The sequence below is a fragment of the Doryrhamphus excisus genome, chromosome 10 (genome assembly GCF_030265055.1).
Source record: "Doryrhamphus excisus isolate RoL2022-K1 chromosome 10, RoL_Dexc_1.0, whole genome shotgun sequence".
Lineage (NCBI taxonomy): Eukaryota > Metazoa > Chordata > Actinopteri > Syngnathiformes > Syngnathidae > Doryrhamphus > Doryrhamphus excisus.
In genome coordinates this window covers 16,507,254-16,531,168 of record NC_080475.1, presented here as the reverse complement: position 1 = coordinate 16,531,168, position 23,915 = coordinate 16,507,254, and the positions used below count along the sequence as shown (strand labels likewise).

Genomic DNA, 23,915 nt, shown 5'->3' with positions numbered 1-23,915 from the left:
GTATTGTCTCAGTGTGTGTAGACAGGCAGTGTAACGGCACGTCTCGGCTTAATCACTCCCTTTATTTGCTCATAGGCTTCTCTCTCTCGGCCTGTCTGCCACCACTCAATTATCTCTCTTCCCTTCTTCCACTTCCCTCCGCATCCTGCCGCTGTCTGCTTTGTAACTGCCTCCACCGGGGAGACAGCATCCCATTTCTTTAGGAGTTTATCATAAATTAAAGATTGCATTGTTACCAACCAATCCTCTTACTGTAAGCAGTTTGGGAAGGCAGCAAAGAAAGCAGCCTTGAAACCTAAAAGGAAGAAAAAAATATAATCCACCTCCTTTTTTTCCCGGTGTCAAATTAGCTCCACATTGATCCCTGGCTAGTTCCTTGTAGCTTCATATTCCGTTAGCCCTTCTGCAGCTCTCTGAGGACACCAGGCAATGAACTCCTGCTGAATACATTGTCTAATGCTTGAATAATGCATGAGGATGCCTTGATGCATCTTAGCGAGTGTGATGTGTCCACTTTCTGGGCTGCTTAAGTGTCCGGCAATTTAAATGAAGTGTGCCTCCAATAGTTGACACAGTCGGGCCCGCCGGCGCTCTGGTGATTCAGGAGGCTCCGGACATAATCATGAAGTTGCAGCATTCGGACATTTCTCATAAGCAATGTCATGTTTCATTTCCTCCCTCGTTTTTATTCTCACGCTCCTCTGCTTATTGCTTCACACTCTTATTCTGCTTATTTCTAATTAGCAAATATCATGAATGAATTCAAAGGCAACAACACTTGAACCAGTGACCGAAGTCATTTAAAGAACAATGCTGCATACGAGGGATACCTGGATTAAATATAGCCGTTAAAGGCCGAACACAATCATAATGGTTTGGTTTATCATGAATATGCAAACAGGTCACTTAGCAGTAGCACCAAAAAGGAGTAGGATTTTTTATTGTATCTTTTTTATTGGCCATTATGGGAATACAAGAAGAGAAATTCATGGTTTGACCCCCTTTTCCCCCCTGACTTCAACCCAATTCAGAACCTATGATGTATCGTCTAGCAGCAGATCTAGTAGGGTGGGCGGCAGATCACAACCTAACAGCAGCTGTGGGATTCTGAGCTATTCTGACATCTTGCAAAGAAATTCAAGCAGAAATGTTCCAAAATCTCACAAGTTGAAGGTAAGAGCTGTGAAGGTTATATCAAAGGGCTCTTATGTTAACATGTAACTTGGCCTGACCGTGGCCTGGCGACTCAGGGAAATCAAACATTTTCAGTCATGTTGTTGTTATGATAGTCTATTCCAAGGGTCAGCGATGTTTTTTCTTGTGAGAGCTACTTTACACAATGAAAATGCCCAAGATTATTTTAATAACATTTCCATGGCTTATTTCAACCCAACCCAATATCCTTGTTTTACCAGAAAATTAACACAACGTATCCTCACATTTTGCCCCAGGCACCACATTGGTACCCGTGGGCTATACTACATTCAATGATAAATTGCTATCATTGGCTGACAACAAGCAGTCAGAAGTCGTTAAGTAACCATGTCAGTCAGTATAAGCAGGCTTTTTTTTTACACCAACATGGAAGTTTACCTTTTATTGTTTCAGCTTTCAGATCAATGCCAGAGTAGAGTGTGACGTTTCATTGTGTCCCGCCATGTTGTTTGCCTTGAATTCCTTGTTACTGTGTGAAAGTGCACATGAATAAATGCCAGCTGTAGTAACTCTGTAGGATCTGTGTGTGATTTCGGGGATTAAACTTGTTGGATGTTGTGAGTTATGAAGGACTTGGATGGATGGATGGATAATATTTTTTTCCTCTGTCTCGTTGCAGGCATCAACTCCTTACAGCCTGGAGTCCGAGTCTCTGCGAATGGAATGCATCATGTCAGGTGCAGCGTCTCCCACTCTGGCCATCAATGCCGTAACAAACAAGGTAGGACAGTGAGCGTACAAACTCCAAAAGCATCAACTGCGTCCCTAAAAATTACTTATCAGTCATGCTTCAAAACACCAAGCCTGTTTGATCAATGGAAAGATTGTCACCTAAGCTAAACCTGACTTGTATTTATTGAAACATCCAATTACCAATATCTTGGTTCTAATACTGCAGTGCTCAGATATGCACTGATAAAATAGTCTGACTATTTTTGCATACTTTTCTGGTAAAATGAAATCCTGGAGGCATTGCCCTTTTGATCAATGTAAACTTCATTAAACTTGCCAAAAGAGTGAGTTCTTTAATAAAATAGTTATCATCCTACATCTCCAACCTTTTTATTCTCCACATGTATGAAGGCCGTTTTCACTTTGCCAAACAGATCGGCCTTCAAATCAAATTGAGGCTGCATTTGTTAAATAGTAGATTGACTTAAGGTCACAGAAAAATCAAACCCTTAAAAGCATAAATCTCTTTCTAGGCTTAATAAATATGGACTGCAACGTAACCATTCCAAGCATTCCAAGCAACAAGCATTGTTTTATGGATTTTTATTGTTACACTCGACCTCATGCAATGAAATGTCAGAGAAGCCGACCTGGTTGTGACCATTTGTGTGAGGGTCAAGCTGAGCCCGCCGAGGTGCGCGCACACACACACACACACACACACACACACACACACACACACACACACACACACACACACACAGGCACGGTGTGTGGTAAATTACATCTGACCCTTATCAAAGATCAAATTTACACCAACGACAGCGGCATCAGCTCTCCAAACACATCCAGTGTTTGTGCCTGCTGTGAATGTCTTGACATATTTTCTTTCTTTGTTTTTTTGCTGTACCTTCCATAAGTGTCTGGAGAGGAGTCGATGATTTGTAGAGGTCATTAAAGGGGACCTGTTATGCTTTTTCCACCCTTTCTGGCCCATAAATGTAGTTAGAATGTTGTATTCTGGTGGTAAAAGATGCCAAAGTTTCAGATAATGAGGTTTGCATATTTGGAAGTGAGCCCTGAAAGACGTTTGGGATGGCTCAAAACGCTCGGTTTCAAAAGGCGTGGTAAAACTGCCCCTTTGTGATGTCACAGAGGAGCGGACTTCCTTATATGGCCGTGGCTGTAAGCCAGATAAGCTCTTCTCTGTTTACTTGCTCGCAATGGCTCGTTCGGAAAGCCACATTTGTTTCCAATTCCTAAAGACGCCACCATCAGGCACAAGTGGTTGGGGTTCCTGATTCCCTATCAGCAAAGGAAATGGATTTTAATCTGTCCACTGCATTTCACACTGGACTGTTTAGTGAACAGAGTCACATAGTGACACAACATCAAAACATTTTGACTTGCAGTGCTTACACAGTCCCAAATGGACAATGCATTTTGGAAAGAAATGTAGTTTTGACACGAGTGAAGTGTTTTGGGAGACATGAACTTTTGCAGGTCAACGGTGGTGTTGTGCTGATCCATCCAAATATATGTTGGCAGAAAAAAAATACAGAAAGTCTGAGCTCTTTCAGAAAATCAGACAAAGCAATTGAGAAGGGTCTTTGCTTTATGGTGGCACTGACTACTTATATTGGGAAGGAATTAGCTTTGAAGCATGAATGAACGCTTCTCTCTTTTCGATATTTGGATGAGTGGGATGCTGCAACAGACTCTTGATGTACTTGGGTGTCTCGGAGGATTCTTTCTCAGTGATTCACTACAATCCAGAGGCATTGCTCTTAAATGCATTCTGATACTTTCGACAGAGCTGACAGTCATTAGTTCATTTACCAGCAATGTGTAACATACTGTATGTGTGTGTAGGTAGCACTGTACAACCCAGAAGCAGAGGACTGTGAGAGTCCCGGGAGTCTGGGTGGAAGCCTGAGCAACAGTCTCTCCGAGCAGAGCATGGCGTCTGTCAACCTCAACAACATCAACTCCACCGTAAGCCACAATTTGCACTGTTTCCAATAAATGTAACGAATGATCTCATCACATCCTTGATTCATTTGGTCCAGCATGAAGCTGTTGACTCTTTGTCCAGTCCGAGCCTGGCCAAGGGCTCGTTATAAACGAGTATCGGTTGGCTCACATGGCCATACATAAAAAGTGTTTGTGGGTTTCTGAAGCAGAATAATTGGTTTACTGTAAATGACTTCCTATGACAAAGATGTCATTTGGTTTGAAATAGATTTTCCACATTTCGGTTTTCCACATTTTGGAAGGGATTAATGATGAAAACTAAAGCTCCACTTGTTATTGAATTGTTAACATGTTTTTAAATACAAAGAAATAACCTTCAAAATAATTTTTTTATTATCTTCAGATAAAAACTAAGGCAAAATATTTCTTTATTATTATTTTTTTGCTTGTTATCCAAAAACTAACAATGGTACTTCATCTTTCCGTTCTCCACAGGTTAATAGTCACCCCGAGCCGTCGTCCCAGTCCCTGAGTCTGCAGCCGCCACCCCAGCCCGCGCCTCCTCCCCCACAACCCCAGTACGGTCCACCCGTCCCAGAGTCACGGGACAAGCACCTCTGCTTCTCGGACTTTGAGGACCTGAGCGCGTCCTTCCGCATCCTGTATAAGTGCGTCTTTGAGCAGTCTTTCTCGCAGCAGGGTGGGTGTCGGTTCTTCTTTTGTTGGCAGATTACACTTATCTGTTCATGTTGGCCCGTCCAACGTCTACGTTTACACTCGTTCATCGAAGAAGAGCATGAAAAAATGTCCTGCATGTCAAGTTTCCAGCACATAATTAACTGTCAAGCTTAAGCTCCTGAAATTGATGTGCAACTTTAATATTGCTTTCACAGCACCGCATTAACCTCCCAGCTCACACGCTAGCCCTGCCTCTATTGTATTTTAATAAACAAACAATCTGCTGTTCCGCATATCTGCATTTTACGGGCCGCTCAGTCAAACGAGCAAAGGCAATTAAGAACGAAGAATTCATCGGAAGGCAAGAAAGAAGACAAACACATCTGCAGCTTTGATAGCAGCTAATTAGATTGCTTCTAAAGTTTGTAAAGCATCTCGCTAATTGCTTCCTGAAGCTTTCAGGTCACCCGGCCTCCTCCCACTTGGGCCTCCTAACCATCCCAGCATCCTCTGATAACATCCCCATTATCTCTCCCACCTCCTCCAGCGGCATGCATCCCCTTGTTCAGAGGAGATTGATGCGCTCTGCTGAGCTCCACAGCTGCTTCCTGGATTCTCCCTATGACAAGGTCTCCTTCAATTTGTGGTCAGGGTGGTGATGATGATGTTGGAATACCACTGTAGATGAAGCGGCGGCCCCAACCCGCCACACTTGCAAGTGCATGCTGTCTACTTGCAAAATTGGGGGATCCGTACGTGGTGGGGAAGACAGCCACAGTTCAGGTTTGGGAGACACAACCTAGACAGGACGTAGCACCTCTAATGTAGAAGGAACTGACCCCTCCATACCTCCCTCGCCCCCGTACTGTTTGGTTTGGTCACATGGTGGACATTTGATGAAGTCTGAGCAGCATAGGGGTGCCAGCATAGGGGTGCCAGCATGGGGGTGCGAGTATCCCACATGTAGAGGGCACCCATCTGCCACACATCCCGAATGAAGATGAGCGCGGAACACAAATTCTCCAAGTTGCCGTATCAGAATCCGGAATCTGGAGCCTATCCCAGCTGACTTCGGGCACCCTGGACCGGTGGCAGACAAACCACTATACATGAATCTATCCCATTGGGTATACAATAACAGCACCAATAAAATCAACTGTTAAAATCAAATAGTCTTTCAAAGATGGCGATAAATGGAATAGTTGCCAGAGAGCAGAGGCTATGAAAGACCGAATATAAAAAAGTGTTTATAGGCAGGTAGAGCGAAACGACTTCCTGTTGGCAGTTGTGAAGCCTCCCAGTCGACGACGCTCTCAGACTTATGGGGGTCCTTATGAACTTTACGGTGACAAAAACAGCTGCCCTCCTCTCGTTTCACTTCAGTGGTCTTTGACGAGGTCTTAACAGTGCAGTGGAGACGGCTCCCATCACCGATGAGAAGAAAGGAGCAGTCAAGAGGCCAAAAGACTCAAGTTTACAAAGACGTTTTGATTGATTTGTGCTAATAATTAGTGCTGCCAAGAGATTTAAAGAATGGAGAGATTAATTAATTATGAACTCTGTTTAATTGATATCATTAGTCTTTCTATTCTCATTTAAATATTGCTGAAAAAAGCCCTTAGTTTGAGGTATTTACATTACATTATTACATGACATTACGTTATATTCTTTACATTATTGTGGCTGATCCAAAATAGTGATATTGTTTTTGGGAATCCATCTGTCAAACAAACTACGCACCAATTCTTCTTATGTTTTCATATCTATTGTTCTCATTGTTTTCACCCTTGTTCAACATCCTCACCCTTCTTGTTCCTTTCAGCTTTGATGGGGATGCCAGGCGACTCCAACCAGCAGGCAAGGACCGCCTGTTCCTACCAGCACTCACCTGCTACGGGAAACGATGTCGGCCACCATCACCAACACAATCCCCACCATCCACACCACCCCCAGCAGCACCTCTCCAGCCATGGCCCACAGCACCCATCCCTCTCCCACCAGAGTCATGGTGGACAGAGTTGCCCGAACACAGGTAAGTCGGTCAAGAATTAGATTCTTGAAGGATGTCTGACATAGAATGTTCATTTTTGCTTCTCTGAAGGACACAGTTTTCAAGCAATGTTCTTGTACTTTTATACTGTGCAAAACGCTACACTTAAAGGGAACATATTATGCTCATTTTTCGTCCCTTTGTATTGAGATGTGGACTCCTATAGAACAGCTACATGTGATCACTGCACAGAAATTCTCAGTCTTTCAGAATCTGCACCTACTCCAGCTCCAGCTGTATTTCCTTGGATTTCCAAAACCGTCTTTTAATTTATTCCGCTCACAGCCCGCCTCCAGGCACGCCCACTCAGCTGTGATTGGTCACACTCCCAAGCGCTCCGGACTGCTTCCGGACTACTGCTGAACCCCACGTTCTAATTTTGTGGGAATAGGAGTTCATAATAAATGAATGAACCCTTTGCAGGGCTACTTGAGAATGGCTTAGGAGCTACTGGTAGCTCAAGAGCTCCTGGTTGGAGACATCTGACCCCTGTGGCAATCTTGCCACAACATCAGTAGTGTAAATTTGGTCATTAAGTGTTTTTTGCCGAGGAGAAGCTGGACGTGATGGTGCTGCCTCCACCTCGCTTGCACGAGGAGGAGCACTGCTTGTCGGACACACTTTGTCAGAAGCACAGCAGGTGTCGTGGAGCTCAGGAGAACCAGGTCTGGAGCACCTGCCTCCACCTTGCCTGCCTGAGGAGGAGCACTCTTTGTCGGACACACTTTGTGTTTTGAATGTTTTGTTTTTAAACGATCCATAGATATGCAACATTAGCTAGTTTCTTCGCCTCCTCTTCTTCATACAGCATCTTTTTACCAATTCTCGTAAAAGCAGCACAGCCTGCCAGTGCACACTCGAGATTATGTTTCATATTTAATGGATATTGATGCCCCACAATGCCAAGCAGTAATTCTACCTTCATTTGGATGCCTCGGTTTGGTCTGTCTGCACACACTCCCTTTGCTTTTCCTCTGCACTCGTCGATCTGTCAGAGAGCTTCATACAAGGAGGAGGCATTCACCAACACGTCTGTTCTATTCATATTCTCCCTGACTTTTCTTCTGTGTTGACATTAAATGACTCAGTTTATGATTCCCTCCTCCAAGCTGAGGATGAATATAAGCAATCTGCCTGTCTTTGATCCGATGTCTGAGAATCTATTGTTTTGTGGAAGCAGTGGGAAAGATCCTAACCTCTTTATTGTGCACAAAGGCAGCCTGTAGCTTTGCGAGGGTGTGCCACCTTGTGGTTTAGTCCTCCACTGTACGCAGGCTCATGTTTGTATACATAGAGTAGTCCAAACCTTTTGAATCCATTTGCATTGTGTGTGTTTCTTCCAGGCATGTCTTCAGATTGGTACCCAAATCTGGATTGGCTGAAGGAGAGCTGTCGCATTGCTACCAGCTACAATTGGGCTAATGTAGACCTCTCCCCCTTTCAAGGTAACATAGTCACACTAATATATATATATATTAGAGAGGATTTCATGTGGCAGAAATGGGACACTGACGCACACACAAAGTACACGCTCAAATTGTAAAGCAGATTTATTTATTGGCAACAAGGTGGCAAACTTTTCAAATGGGATGTCAGCATCCCAAAGACAAGTAATGTAGTATTATGATCACTAGGAGACAGTAATGTTACATTGATGAGACATTACATTACATTACATGACATTATCTTCACACTGTATGGAATCTGACATAACAGTGTAAAGATTTTCTCCTCCCATTCCATGTGGAAGTGGTAGCTTCTTCATTCTTTCTTTTTATCCACTCATTTTGAAACCCTTTCTCTCACTCCACTCAGCTGTACTCTTAATGACATGCCTCAGAGATCCTCACATACAACAGATGCTGAAAATGAATTAAAGGGGACCTATTATGCTCATTTTTCGGCCCTTTGTATTGAGTTGTGGACTCCTATAGAGCAGCTACACACGATAATCAGCATAGAACAGGTTCTAGTGCTTCCAGAAACTGCACCTATTCAGCTGTATTTCTTTGGATTTCGTGGTTCCTGCGAAAACGGTCTGTTTTAATGTATTCCACCCATGGCCCGCCTCCAGGCACGCCCACTCTGTGGTTGGTGACACTGCCGAGTACTTAGAAACACTTCCGGTTTGTGCCGCCAACTTTATAGGAGTTGAGTTGACAATAAACGGCAATTTATCTTTTTAAAATGTCCGCTTTTAACATACAGCCATATGTGTTGGATCCCGAATCTGATCCGGAAGTGGACAGTCCAAGGTTTCTGAAGAAAAGAGGTTACTTCAAGACATCTCTCAATGGTAAGTAGCTTTAGCATTTTAAGGTTTAGGTTTTCTACAAATCGGTAACGACTGTGTTTTGCGGGACTACCAGTGTGTAAATAAAAACTCTGGGAGAGCCACCAATTGTGGTGGGAAAAGGTTAGCAACCCTGCTCCCTGTATGCACACTCTATAATGCTACACAGACAAGCGCTTTTGCTCCATGACTTCCACTAAATAAAGACAGTTATAAAACTGATAAACTGGTACTTACGGCTTATTCTTCTGACTCCACACGACCAAGTAACGTTGGAAAGGTGTAGTGCTTCAGCAAGTTTATGTGCTAGTCCAGCTGCATAGTGGCCCGTGTTCACTAAACAGTCCAGTGGGAAATGCCCTTGACAGATTAAAATGCATTTCTTTTGCTGGTAGGGAATCAGGAACCCCAACCCTTTGTGCCTAGTGGCGTCTTTAGGAATTGGAAACAAATGTGGTGTTCCCTTTCGAGGCATTGCTAGCAAGTAAATAGCGGAGCAGCGCTTGGGGGAGGGCCGAGAGTTTGCATATAAGGAAGTCCGCCCCTCTGTGACGTTACAAAGGAACGGTTTTACCACGCCTTTTGAAACAGAGCGTTTTGAGCCATCCCAAACTTTTTTCAGGGCTCACTTCCGAATCCACAAACCTCATTATCTGAAACTTTGGCATCGTTTAACACCAGAATACAACATTGTAACTACATTTATATGTCAGAAAAGTGGAAAAAGCATCATAGGTCCCCTTTAATGTAAATACTTGAGCATTTCCAGCTACACAGAGTTGATTGGCCTTAAGTTGTGCCCCATTGGTCAATGCAAGAATGGCATATACACCCTGTGGGTTTTAAAACTTGCATAAAAATGTTAAGAAGCAATCCATTTAAATGAATAGTTTGTTGTAAGCTAAGTCTGGCTATATTCTGGGGCGGGGGGCAGCAACTGATCAGGCGCATATCACCACACAGCAGGGCTAACTCTTCACATGGACACTGACCTGTGTACCTGCGCCACAAAGGCAAGCAGCACTCTTGTGAGGACAAAAACCTACAGATTCTGGACAAAGGCAGATGGTTTGAAAGGGGGGGTAGCCATCTAAGTTGAGGTTGAAAAAACATCTCTGGTCGAGCTTTCCCATCTCATCTTTGAGCATGAACTGTTGAAGCCTCGGTTGAGCAGCAAAACGACTTCTGAGACAACATGAACAGTCCGGCTGCAGTTGATTCAATGCTCCGAGAATACAATGACCTGGGTAAATGTAAATGTTCACAGACAATATGATTACTTCATTTTGATTTAACGATGATTTCATTTTGTGTTTTCATATAGTCTTGCCCTTGAGACACAATACTATAACATTGTAATGATGCGGGCCTAATAAAAGTTATTAGCTTGCATCTGAGAGGTCGCAATATCCTTTGTTTCTACTGCTCTCTCTTTCTCTCTCTCACACACACACACACACACACACACCATATCCCTCTCTCCCAATTGTGCAATGTGAATAATCTAATTAGACTCCATCTCAGTAACCCCCTCTTATCCCGGTCAGTGCACAAAGCCGGCAACATCCAGGCACAATGGATGATGACAGCTGGTCCCATAACACACACGGCCTTCATCACCTTCTCTCTCTCACCTCCTGTTGCACTTGACCTGTCCCACACCACCATAATGTCATCCACCAATCCACCAGATAGGCTTCAGAGAACAGGAACCTCTCCTGCTGCCTCCACTGGGGACCAAACACAAGCTGTGAACAAATATAGCCCTGCAGCGAGGGTTACTCGTATCAATCAAGCAACATGTGAGTTGTGTTGGAGAATGTTGAATGTTACGTATGTAGATACGCTGGACGCCACTTTCTTCCATATGTTTTTTTTTTTTAAATAGTATTCATTCATTGACAGTATGGGGAACTCTAGATTTATAAGGGAAAATCTTTACCAGGGATGCCCAAACACCACTATCAAGGAAAATCTTCCAAATCACGACTATGTCTTTTGTGAGCAACTATTACTATTGTTGTTGTCGCTGTCCATCTCTTTCAGGCCTGAAGGAGAGCATGCGTCAGGCGGAGCTCAACAACTGGTCCCTGGATGCTGGCCAGATAGCTGACCTATGTTCCTCCATTAACCATTTTTTTACGGTCACGGGGGTCATCCCTCCATCGCCACCTCAGGTCGCACACCCAGCAACACCTGGGGCACCACAGCATCCTGTTCAGCCACTCGGCGCCATGCACTCCAAGGCTAGCCAGCACAACCAGCACGGCCAACACCTCCACACGGGTCAGAAACCATGTTGTGAATTAAAAATGGTTGTAGATGGTCATAATGTGGAACACAAGACAGATATTGAAGTATCCACATTGGTATTAAAGTGTCTGTAGTGCATCAGCTTATTGAATTGAGGTTGGGGCTGGTGAAGAACTAAATCCTTTGCAGTTTTTTCTTTTATTTTAATATAGGTTACTCATTAAAGGGGCTGCACGGTAGTCGAGTGGTTAGCGCAGACCTCACAGCTCGGAGACCTGCGTTCAATCCCACCCTTGGCCATCTGTGTGTGGAGTTTGCATGTTCTCCTCGTGCATGCATGGTTTTTCTCCGGGTACTCCGGTTTCCTCCCACATTCCAAAAACATGCTAGGTTAATTGGCCACTCCAAATTGTCCATAGGTATGAATGTGAGTGTGAATGGTTGTGTGTCTATGTGTGCCCCATGATAGGCTGGCGACCAGTCCAGGGTGTACCCTGCCTCTCGCCCGAAGACAGCTGGGATAGGCTCCAGCACCCCCGCGACCCTCATGAAGATAAGCGGTAGAAAAGGAATGAATGAATAAATAGGCCTTAAAGGGGCGCTGCACCTTTTTGGAATTTTGCCTATCATTCACAATCCTTATGTAAAAAATTAACAAATTTCCTTCCCCTTTCTCTGCATTATAACCCCAGAAAACAAGTTAATATGAGTTAGCTAACAATGCATCACTGGGACACACACATTTCCACTATGAGGCACTTAAAAAAAACAAAACTACAATGTTTACAACAGTAAACGTGTTTAAACGTGCATAGTACCGGTGAGTGAAACAGTTGGTTATTGGCCTTTTGGGTGCTATCCCACAGGGAACATCTACATGGACTCCAGACAGAACGTTCCTTCCTTGATGGGACCACCCGGATACTCCCATATGCCTCCTATCAACAACACAGCTCCCACTATGACGGCGGACTCCTCCATCACACTCTTATCAGGTGTGTGTGAATTACAGTGGTCTCCTCTGTAGTGAACTTTGGGTACCTAACAGGAAGATTTGGTTCTAGCTCCTACACTAATGTCTAACTTGAATTTGACATTTTTTGACTCTGCTTCACCTCTGGTGAAATCCTGGTGAATACATCATTACATTCTTAAAGGGGAACTACACTTTTGGGGAATTTAGCCCATCATTTACAATCCTCATGTGATGCATGAACACATTTCTTTCCCTTCTGTGTATTATAACGCCGGAAGGCTAGTTAATATGAGCTAGCTAACGGTGCACGCCATTGGGACACACCTATTTCTTTTACGAAGTCCTCTATACATGCTGTGATCATGCATGAACAAGTTGATGATAACATGTAATACTTGCAGTATTTTGCCTTATTTTGATGATTTAACAAGACAGGGAGGATTCTTTCGGAATGCCCCTTGGCTCTGTCGTTACAGCCCTCTCGATGGCCTCCACATCTTCAAAACGGGTCCCCTTGATGACCCCCTTAAACTTGGAGATCCTAATCCATCTTTTGCCCATAGCTCATACAGCACACCCAGTCCCGTTACTGCACACCTCGTCTGTATATTAAACCATAAACGCATATTTGCTCTTCCACTTGTCTAGGCCATCACAGTCAGCTGAGCCAGCAGCACATGTTGCCGCCAGGACACTTCCAGGTGAGACGCATGCTGGCTGCAGACGACATCCAGGATGATTTTGACTGGGACTCCATAGTATAAGCAGAGCCAGGAGGTAACAGACAACCTGTGTTCATGACACTAGCAGTCAGGTCCTTACACCGATGGCAAATGGACACAGAAGACAATCCAGAAGGGGAAACAAAGTCATTTTTGTGGACGAGTGTAAAGACAATCAATTGTTGCAAGTGGACCAAGTTGTAAACAACATAACCACACCTGACACTGTGCCAAACGGCCTACAAGTTGCTAAGACTGTCCAAACATCTGTGAAATGTTAGCATTTTATATATGAAAAGCCCTGTGAATTTAACAAAAGGATATTAACTTACCTCTCTTTCAAGATCAACTATTCGTTTTTCTTCTTTGTGAATTGTCTGTACTGCTTCTGTTAGCTGGTTTAATCTCCATGAAATGGAGGGTGAGAACAACGCATGAGGTGAGCTCCATCTTCTGGTCAAATGAAGTATCGCAACACATCCTCGCAGAACAATTCTATGCACCACTGTTCTTGTTTGACCTTTGTTACAACACCGTTTTATCATTTTGGATGTAAGAGTTCATTCTGTCATTTTCTCAGGGTGTTTCACTGATTGGTCCTTACGTGTCGTCAGGTGACTGCAACATGAAAAAATAAGTCATCTAAATAAAATCTAAAGTAGAATAAGCTCACTCAACACTGGATACACTCAAACTGCATTCAATTAATTTAGTTAACATCCTACATATGAATTGTAAGGTCAGACATTACGCATTTGAGGTGAAGATGAGCAGTTTTTGCACATGAAAAAGTGATATTGAGGGAAATCAAATCAGGTAATGAAGGAAAAATTCAATTCCAGTATGTTTTACTTTGTTTACAGTATTTCTATTGCAAAAAACAAACAAATCACCTGTTTGTATCAATTGGAAGTGGGCAGAAGTTGAAGAATGACTTTAATATTATCATCATGACCAGCATTATACAAAGTGTATGTTTGTGTTGTTGTTGTTCTACCGATGTAAATAATATATTTCTCATCCGTTTCCCTTTAAGAAGAAAAAACTACAGTGGTGCAAAAGAAAAAAAAAGTATTTTTCTTATTTTTCCTTCAAGAGACACTTTGTGTAAATACCTTCATTATATTGTAAATATGTGCTTTTTGTGTGTCAAAGGTCATGTGTGTATGGTTCAACAGTTACAGATCTGTTTCAGTGTTGATTAAAATGTTATTGACCATTTTTACTGCCCAAACCTTGCTTCTACTATGTTGCTTTACTACAGTAAAAACCCAAAACCCAGTCCAACCCTAAAACCCCCAATTGTCATTCACTAGTTCCTTTTTCCACTCTTGTGCCCTCTAGAGGTCGTACGTGGGTCTAACCGTCCCCCTTTAATGCCTAATCTCCACTACATGAAACACTAGTTGCCTTCAAGTCCTGCCTGTAAAAGTACGAACCCCAAACGCTCCCTAACTTGTCGTCCAACAGGGGTCAGCCTCGTGCCAAGAAACGCTTTTGTTATACCACCGCCAGACGTAACCTCTGTAGACCACCCTGTGCTTTCTGCCAGTGTTCTAACTGAGTCTATGGCTCCTATCCCTGAGGAACACCTCACCAAACAAGCAGGGAAGTCAAGTCCTTCAGCAGAGCATTATTCGTTCTTTTTTTTTTTTTTTTTACAATTTGTATATATATATTTTATATATTATGTGCAGAAAAACTAAGTAATTACACACAGATAAATATGTTCTTATAAATAAGTTTAGTATATTAAAATGCTGATGTTATCTCTTAATGGGTAGGAACCACCTCTTAATAATGTCACCCTCCCAACACAAACCTGCCCCCCCTGACTCCACAAAACCCACCCAGCCAAGAGCCAGTGCCCACACCCCTCCTCCACTTTCAGCTCAGTCTTTCTCGCTGCTGCTGAACCAGCCTCTCGCCCTGCTTCACTTCCATAAAGTCACCACAGATACTTCTCCAAAATATCTGCCGGCTTTCAGCATCTGGAGCACAGCTGTTTCATTTTCTTTTTTGACTTTTTTGTGGCTCGGTCCTTTACTCTCTGTTGTCTTCTGTGTGACTTTAGTGTTGTCGTTCTTTGACCCCCCCCAAGTGAGCTCGGGAGTCCCTTCATTCATCGCAAACCAGGACAAGCCCACCACCATGAATGTTCAGCTGCTGCTCCTGTTGGCCTTCTGCGCCTTCACACATGCAAGTGAGTAAACTTTTTACCCCCCCAGTAATAATCAGGCAGTCGCCATATTGCTGTGACCCTGCATGTGTCCACCCTGCTGCCGCTTTGTCTGCTTGAAGCCCAGATATTGTAAGACCGTAGAAAGTGGGGATGGATCCGTGTGTCTCATAGACTGGTGGCCTTGCTATGTGATTTCAATTCATAAGAAAGCTTCAAGGGTACCTCATGAACAGTTCACAACAGGCGGAAGAAGCGGTCCCACCCCCTCTCCATGTCTTCTCAGTTACTAATAGTTTCTTCACTCCCTGTCTTTAAATGTTAACACTTTCCAGCAGGGAGAATAGAGTCTAAAAATGATATTGATTTAAAAAAAAAGTGTGTGTTTTATAGATAGAAAACCAAGCAAAGGTTGGAACTATTTGTTCAGGTTTGAACATCAGGCAGAAGTGGTTGGAGTTGCAGATTTGTTGGACACGGGTGAAGCTTGGCTATCCACCAAACTGTTAGTCATGTTGAAGAGTCAGAAGCACAATCTGTACGTAACCATTTATTTGATCAGTGTCCGAACTGTGTTTAAGTGAGCAGATGTTTGTGTAGCATTATAGAGTGTGCATACAGGGATTGCAAATAAAATTACAAGTAAATTGCAAGCTTGTGGTCTGGAGTTGCTAATATCCTTTTCCACCATAATCGTTGGATCTACCCGTGTTGTATATTTGGTGCTGTGAAATAATGTGTATTACAGACCATCTTCACCTGGTGGTAGCAGGTTGTCCAGACAGTGGAAGGTTGGTGGTTCAAACCCCACTCCCTCTACACTGTTGTAGTTCACTCTAATATGTCCCTTGTGGGACTAATAAAGGCATATCTGATCTGATAAGCGGCAGAGAAAATGATTGGATGGATTATTTTTCTTTTAATTGAGTCCTTCATAGTACTTGATAGACTTGACATCTAAACACGTTTCATGTGTGTTTTATTGGCTGTATTTGTGTTTGGTAAATGATGTGCATGCAGCATTTAATACCTCGGGGGGGGGGGGTTGCCACAAAGACAACAGGTCATCCATTCTCTCAGGTCTAAACGTAATGCCTGCTCCTGTTATACTGCATCCTGTAAAAACCCGCCATCGCCACCCCCCTCCCTACCCCAGTCTCCCACTTAATGAGTTTTGTCTGCCTCTGTGGGGCTAATAACATCGCCGTCACATCTGGCTGCTGAAAGGGAGAGGTTAGTGCCCTCTTTGGTCACGGGCCTACTTTTAGAAATGACTCAAATGTGGCGCTCATACTCCAAATATCGGGCGGGCAAAAGACTGGCAAAATCTTTTCACCTTGCACACAGAAAGGTGTGTTTGGGGAACATAAGTTGCTGTTTCAGCCCCGAATAGACAGAATACATGTGAAAGCGTGATACATGTATACATACATCCTGTCTGCAGTCCTGTACATGTGCTGTCGGGTGAGACAGGGAGAAAGTACACAATAAAAGAACAGCTGACTCTGGAACACAGTACTCAACAGAATATTACAACTCTCCTAAGAGGCTTGTTTTAAAGCTCTTTGCAAGACATGTTCCATAACTTTATACCTATATGGCTAACAGTTCTATTATCTACAAAGCAAGGTCCATAAAAAGCATTGGTTTGGTGTGGAAGAATACACTCAATCAGTGACCTCTGACCTGACAAATAGGGCTGAATATTTTAGTAATCAAGTATTGTCAAGTAATCAGAAAAAAACATAATTTTTGTTTGGTTCAAAAGCAATAATATAGTCACAAGAAAAAAAATGTAATTTGTTAAATAATCAACAAAGCAATTGGGACACATCACAATGTTAGCGCCATTTTCCTTATCTTTAGTTGCCTTGTACCTTTCTCCAGCCTTTTTAATCCTCCCGCTCACTTATAATAAACAAAAGGTGAAAAACATCAAACTGTAATTTTCTGGTATTTGGCCTGTACATAAAGTACATAAACTCCAGACAACCGTGTTATAAAATATTTTACAAAGAAAAATGAAACCTATGTTTTCCTCCCTTTTTACTTCCTGTGTGTGTCATGTCTTTGTAGGCTGCTTTGGACATGTTTTCAGATGTGTTAGTCACATGATTAAAGGTCCGCAGTGTCTGCTGTACCAGTTGGCGGTGGGTGATAGAGTCCAGATGGGATGTCTCCTATCTGTCTAGAACAGGATGGGTGCACCTTCAATGTGTTGCCTTTATGATAACGCCAAGGCTGACCTCCAAGCCACAGTACGGTCTGCACGCGTGATACCACCTGGTACTATCTGGTACTATCTGGTACTATCACAGCTGACTTAAAAGGGGAGGTTGTGTAATGTGATTATCTATATCTTATCTCTCTATCAATCTATGTCTAGTTTGCAAAAACATTCCTGAGAAAGGACCCCCCCCCCACACGCACACACACCAAAACTGAGTTACTAGCACTATGATTCTTGTTCAGATTACATTCTTTGTCATAAACACACCTCAAGTCATGAGAGCTGGTGGGGGTCTTAAACCGGGGCCTGTCAATCACAGGTCTACATTCACCACCCACCCATAGCTGTTCCATGTGCTTGTTTGGTGACAGTATTTTAAGGCGGCCTCCTGCTGAGAGAGCATCTGGTCACATGATGTCATACGTGCGGTGTCATTTGTCGGAACATACAGTTGCTGCTGAGTCACTGTTGTGTCATACATTTGCGACCCATGGAACAATTCAGGGGGAGTGACGCAGTGGAAAAGATGGATGAAACGTCGATCACAAGAGGGGATGTATGCATCGTTGATCTCGCCGCCTGCATGCATGCACTGTGGAGAGGAAGCACTTCTCCCAGCTAATTGTGGGAACCGAGCACATAATGAAACGATTGTTAGTGGCGGTGGAATGTGTGATTACACGGAGCGTAAGGCCGTTTTATCATTGCTTACAGACGTTTCAAACAAACAGTCTGCGGCTCTGTTTGAACTCCACCGTTTTTCCTGTTCAATTCTTTATCACACAGGAACAAATGTTTTGGAGTATTTAGCCGCCTGTTGCTAATGCTAGTAGCAGCAGCAATTCATTCTTTGCTATTTGAAGCATTTCAACAACCAGTGGAGAGAATTGTCGAGAGTGTGTGCAGTAAGAGAGCGCAGCGTGTTTTTTTCCGCTCTACATTGAGAATGTCAGGCCAGCATTTTGTTCAGTGGAAAGTTAAGTCCAGTCCCTAATTTTGGTGTCGCTGAAATGTAACCTCCCTCTTTTGGATGCAGCGTTGTCCACGTCAAGCTTTCAGTTGTGGTCACGAGGATGTTGAACATGGCGGGACGGAGCTCGGGTTATTGAGGGGAAATGATTAGGTTGAGCTTCATAGTGCAGACTTTGATGAAAGGCACAAGGATAAATACATGTCTCCATGCAGCTGCTAAATTCATAATGGGAGTCTCCTTTTCTTTAACCGGGCAAAGTTAGGCTTCACGTGGAATGATAATGGACAGTGGATGTTGTTAATCCCATTCATTTCTGCAAATGAGTTTGCTTGAGTTGTTGAGCTGGACACTTGTTGCTAGGCAGACGTCACAGGGCTCAAACATAACTGGTCCATGACATAACTGGTCCAGTCACATCCACGAGGCTGCTTGATTGACAAACAGGAATAACAAAAAAGGGTACAAGGGAACGTACTGTAAATGCAACAATCAACACTAACCCAGTAAAAGAGGTGATTTCAGTTCATGTAAGTCTTTCTTCATTTCTTACATATATGCTGTTAAGATTAAGATTAAGATATGCCTTTATTGGTCCCTCTGTAATATTACAACTTTATTCTCATGAAATAATGTGGCCTTATTACGTCTACATAACTAAAAGATTATGATGCAGATTTATTTATCCACATTACTTTTGCAACTGAATTGCCGGACTGTGCCCAACACACATTCCTTAGACCAGGGGTCTGAAACTCAATTTACCTGGGGGCCACTGGAGCGAGGGTCTGGGTGAGACTGGGCCGCATCAGGTTTTCAAAAAAAACAACAAAAAACGGAAAAATGAATAAACTTTGCTTTGGTTCCGATTTTCTACAAGAAAAGCTCTGATAAAACATTCCACTGTTCTCAAATATCTTATTTTTCTACACCAAATAAGATGATAAATAAATAAACAAATCAAGAATAAAGAAAATCAATCAATCAGTAATAAGTAAATATAACAATAATAATAAAACAGCAAATAATAAAAACTTAAGAAACCATATATAGTTGGTGGGTAGACAAATTATTTTTTTCAGATTAAAATTAACAGTTATTTAACCTTTAACATGAACATTAATCAAACGTAATAATTTTTTCTGGGTACATGATACCATACAGCATCCATATCAAACTTGCGCGGGCCGCACTAACATTAAACTTTCATATCAAGGCGGGGGCCTCAAACTAGTGTCCTGCGGGCCACATTTGGCCCACGGGCCGCGTGTTTGAGCCCCCTGCTTTCGCCAATTCCTTCGAAAATGCCGTGTCACTCTTTATTTTAACACATTTGCATGAGATTTCTCAAAAGCGTGAAGTCATCCAGTTGTGGATTGTCTTTCTTTGCCCCACCCTTGAACAATTCCACATGTTTAACAAGGCTTCCCGTACGCTCCTCACTCATCAACTGGTGCGGTGGCAGCTTCCTCCACAGGAAATTAGGCAGAGAATGTGGGCTGTAAGGGCGCACGCGGCCAGAAAGACGGAATGGAGGGATTGCTTAAAGATAAATGCTTGCTGACGGAGGGTGTGGTGGTAGCTTTTGTGCAGTGGAGTCATGTGACATCACATGACTATCTCAGCATCCTCCTCTTTATTCTATTTTCCATGTTTACATTATTGCCACTCATCCAGTGGGCAGGAGAAGTTCTTGACTGAGTTGCTTGACTTTGGTGTTTGTGTGAACACAGGCCAACACATGAGGCAGTCAGCCATGATGGCGGCTCGAGTCCAACAATGAATACATTCACGTGCAAGTGTTAAGTTGTCCATGAGTACAGGAAGAAGAGAAGAGTGGTATGTACGGTCTGCGAGTGACACGGCTCGGGTTACCTAAAGATTTGCGAGGCCCACAGTGGGTTGCTTGACTTGTGACCGGAGTCATTAGTAGTAATGTGTTGTGTTGGTGTTGTGTGTGAACAGGTCATACACAACATCGGGAAGGAGTGGTCATGTCAGACACCTTTTATATGTCCTAATGCCTGAGCCTCCTGTCATTGGAGGACCTTGAGGGCCATGTTGGGCAAATACAGATAAATCATATATACTGGAATCAGATGCTTTTAGTATGTAAATGACACATGAAAAAATGAATGATGCGGCATTCCCCACATAAAGGTTAATTAAATAAGAGGGATGTCTGTATGTCTCTCCCAATATAAATGTAATGGTAATGGTAATGGTTTTTCATCTGAACATGATTTCATCAGATTCCAATTGAGTGTATCACATAATCAGTTCACAGTTCCACATGTCCAAAAGGAGTAGGAAGAAGCAAAGCTTATTAAATCCTACCCCTCCCTCTGGTATTTTTACAATCAGTAACTGTTACATTTGTTCACTTCCTGCTTTCCATAATACAGTTTAAGGTTTTTTTTTTTAATAATGCACCTCGTACCGAAGTAAAGGTGATATGACCATCCAATGACATAATGGGTACCATAGTAAGTGTCAATATAGTGATATATATAGCACATCATGACTGGTTCAAGACTCTTCATCCTTGTATTTAGCAAACATCAACTGCTTGTATTGTTTCTTGAATTGGCTCATTGTTGTGCATTGTTTGAGGTCCTTACTCAATCCATTCCATAGTTTGATTCCCCATACTGAAATGCTATGGCTTTTTAACGTAGTCCTAGCATATAAGTGTTTCAAATGTAGTTCTTCCCTGAGATCATATTTCTCCTCTCTTGTAGAGAAGTATTGGATGACATTTTTTGGTAATTGGTTGTTTTTAGCCTTATGTATTATTTTAGCTTTAAATGTGACATGTTTAAATGTTTCCCAACTAGGCCCCACGGCCCTCCCTACAGAACATGACATATTGGCAACCGAATCCGGAGCAGATGTCACCTTGGAGGCCACAGAAGCCAGCAAAGATCTTGACGTTGTCACTGGTCCTCCTCCAACTGAGCCCGCCATGGCCGAAGAAGTTCAAACAGACGTTGTAACCGAGGCACCCACTCCTCAGGTTATGACCAATACCAAGGAGGAGCCTGCGATTGAGACAGAAACCCCCGCTCCCATTTCAACTGAAGCCCCAGAGCCACTTAGCACCGAGCCCACTGCTGTGGAAACCGCTTTGCCAACGAAGCCTGCAGAGGCCGAGGTCATCCCTCAGTGGACGGAAGCCGTCGAGGCCAACACGAGCGATGAGGTGGTTGTAGAAGACGGTGCAGAGGGTGAGCAAAAGATTGATGGAGACAAACAAATGTGAATCGTTTGATGTGTTCATACTTTGTTTTCCTGTTCTGTAGAAGGACTGAGCTCTGGTCAGGTGGTCGGCATTGTGATTGGTGCCCTGTTGGCCGTGATTATTGTCATCGCCGTGGTGATTGCTGCTGTGAGGAGAATGGGAAAATACTCGTGAGTACTTTGCTTCAAATTAAAATAATGTTGTGATGACTCACAAAGTGTATGTTTATATGACCACAGACTAGTTTTGACTGTTTTTCAACACTGTCATGCTAACATGTTCTTCGAATGTGGGAGGAACCCACGCATGGGGAGAACATGCTAAGTCAGATGCCCGGGCTGAGATTCGACCCAGGTCTTCACAATCTCCTGACTATGTGGCCGAGATGCTATCCACTCGTCCACCGTGCAGCCCCTATAATAAACATTTATTATTATATTGGCAACATGGTAACAAACAAAATGGCCCCACACCATACGGCATCCTCCGCACTCAGTAGTGAAGTGCACCCGGTTGCTCGGCTCAGTTTGCACTTTAAGCCTAGAGGAGAGGTGTCTCAGCTTTCTGCTATGTATTTCACCAGGTGCAAATTCAACACTTCTAATGTTGAACAAATCTATAAGAATCACACAGGAAATGCATTTAAAACTCGGTCCAGTGGGCAAATATTCATATGTATTTCTGTAGCTAACTTTTCCAAACTTTGACACACTGTTTTCCAGTGTTTCTGTGGCACAACTACATTTGTCCAAGTCACTAGTGTGCGAGTGGGTGACAGGAAGAAAAGCTCTGACTTCCTTGTCGTTTTCTACAACCTGTTGTTTTGCATGTTTTTGCACTTCTAGACCCTGAATGTCAGCCAACCCAACGTTGACCGGACACATACGCATCTGAACGGGAATTGTGCACACTGCTCAGCAAAACATTGTAATTAGCTCATCGTCAAAACAACATTTTCCAACATATAATTAATTACATATTACATCATGTCCAAACGACTTTATTGGCACCTGTGTCAACAGAACGCTACCTGTGATGTCATTTCATGCACGCATTTGAAAACAGCATTCAAAAAAAGATCTAGTATGAACCCGACTCAGACAAGAGACGTTATAAATCCTAATGATGTGATAGGACGGAATTAGATCATAATTTCTGCTCAAATATTTTAACTTTCCTTTTAACATCATAATATCATAATAAGGAGCCCCGAGTCTTCATCCATGACTGACTCTTCCTCTCTTTATCCCGCAGGCCTTGAAGGACAACAAGAAGCCCGGCCAAGCAGGAGCAGTTGTCAAAGTTCTGGGAATTCTGAACTACTGAACTGTGACGTCATTTCCAATCATTAAAAAAAATCATCATGACACCAGCACTTAATGATTAGAAACAGGACTGGACTGTGGGCAAACAAGAAGGCACGGGAGGCTAGTATGTGTTTGTTTGTACTGTATGCGTGAATGTACACTATGTATGTATGTAGGTATGTATGTAGGTATGTATGTAAGACAAGAGGAGGACTCCTTATCCAGCTCATTTACTTCCATGAACCCCCCTGGAGGGATTATTGTTAAAGATTCTGGATTAGACATATTTTCAGGGCTTTAGTGACAGTTAGATTTTCATATACTGTAAAATGGTAGCACTATTTGAGACTCAAACGGCAAAAACAGGAAAGAAAAAAAGCTAACAATGATGTTTGTGTCATCTGGTTGTCAGGTGGCGGCTTGCTTGCAATGCATTTGCATTCTTGGGGGAAAGGAATTCATTATGCCTCGGCTGTCTGGAAGAGAAAATAGTTTCCTATGACATCATAGCTAGGTCAAAAAGATGTACAATAATTAGCATTATGGGGTGAAAGGAACAAATGAATTGCCTCTAATGTATTACATTGTCAGCATGTGTTTGTAACATAGTATTGTGTTTGTTTGTGTTTTCATTTGTCAGTTAGCAGCTACCTTCTTCCTCATTCAAGAAGATCATTTACCTTTGGAAAAAAAACTGCAACAAAATAATGATGCTCTATTTGACTAAAAGAGAAAGCATGATACACCCTGTGCAGAAGTGGCCCTGACATCAAAATGCAGCGCTCCCGAGTGTGTTGCAAACATAAAAGAAAAGGCGCCCTTGTGACACTGCCTACTTTTAACACTGACATCTAAAAACCTAATACATATCTGTGAAATTTAGCAGAAGGGTTTGTGCCACTGCCACTGGTGTTCTCTTGGTAGATTGGAGCTGAATGTTAGCAGAGCGCATTATCAATGTGAACTGAAATTGACGTATTCTTTAAACGGTACTTTAACATTACTCTCATATAAATTCCGCTTTGTTCATTACCAGAATGGCCGTTGCACTTAGTTCAAGTGCACAGGCCCTAATAATGCCCTGTGTTGTTATTCCGTAAGAGTGCATAAAAGGGTGTACAAATAATTAAGTCTCAGCTTGGCTTTGCTTCTTTT

The 23,915-nt window shown here is 42.9% G+C and overlaps 1 protein-coding gene across 2 annotated transcripts in view; it reads left to right on the top strand.

Moving 5' to 3' along the window:
- LOC131136967 (forkhead box protein J3-like) overlaps positions 1-21,197 on the top strand; it is a 46,167-nt gene extending 24,970 nt beyond the window's left edge. For both annotated transcript variants that reach the window (XM_058084352.1, XM_058084353.1), the window contains exons 5-13: positions 1,835-1,936; positions 3,760-3,882; positions 4,357-4,561; positions 6,362-6,571; positions 7,933-8,034; positions 10,929-11,168; positions 12,002-12,130; positions 12,760-15,036; positions 21,050-21,197. In XM_058084352.1, the coding sequence (XP_057940335.1) occupies positions 1,835-1,936; positions 3,760-3,882; positions 4,357-4,561; positions 6,362-6,571; positions 7,933-8,034; positions 10,929-11,168; positions 12,002-12,130; positions 12,760-12,875 (1,227 nt within the window). In that variant the 3' untranslated portion in view covers positions 12,876-15,036; positions 21,050-21,197. The remainder of the gene's footprint in view (positions 1-1,834; positions 1,937-3,759; positions 3,883-4,356; positions 4,562-6,361; positions 6,572-7,932; positions 8,035-10,928; positions 11,169-12,001; positions 12,131-12,759; positions 15,037-21,049) is intronic.
- Positions 21,198-23,915: the final 2,718 nt, after the last annotated feature.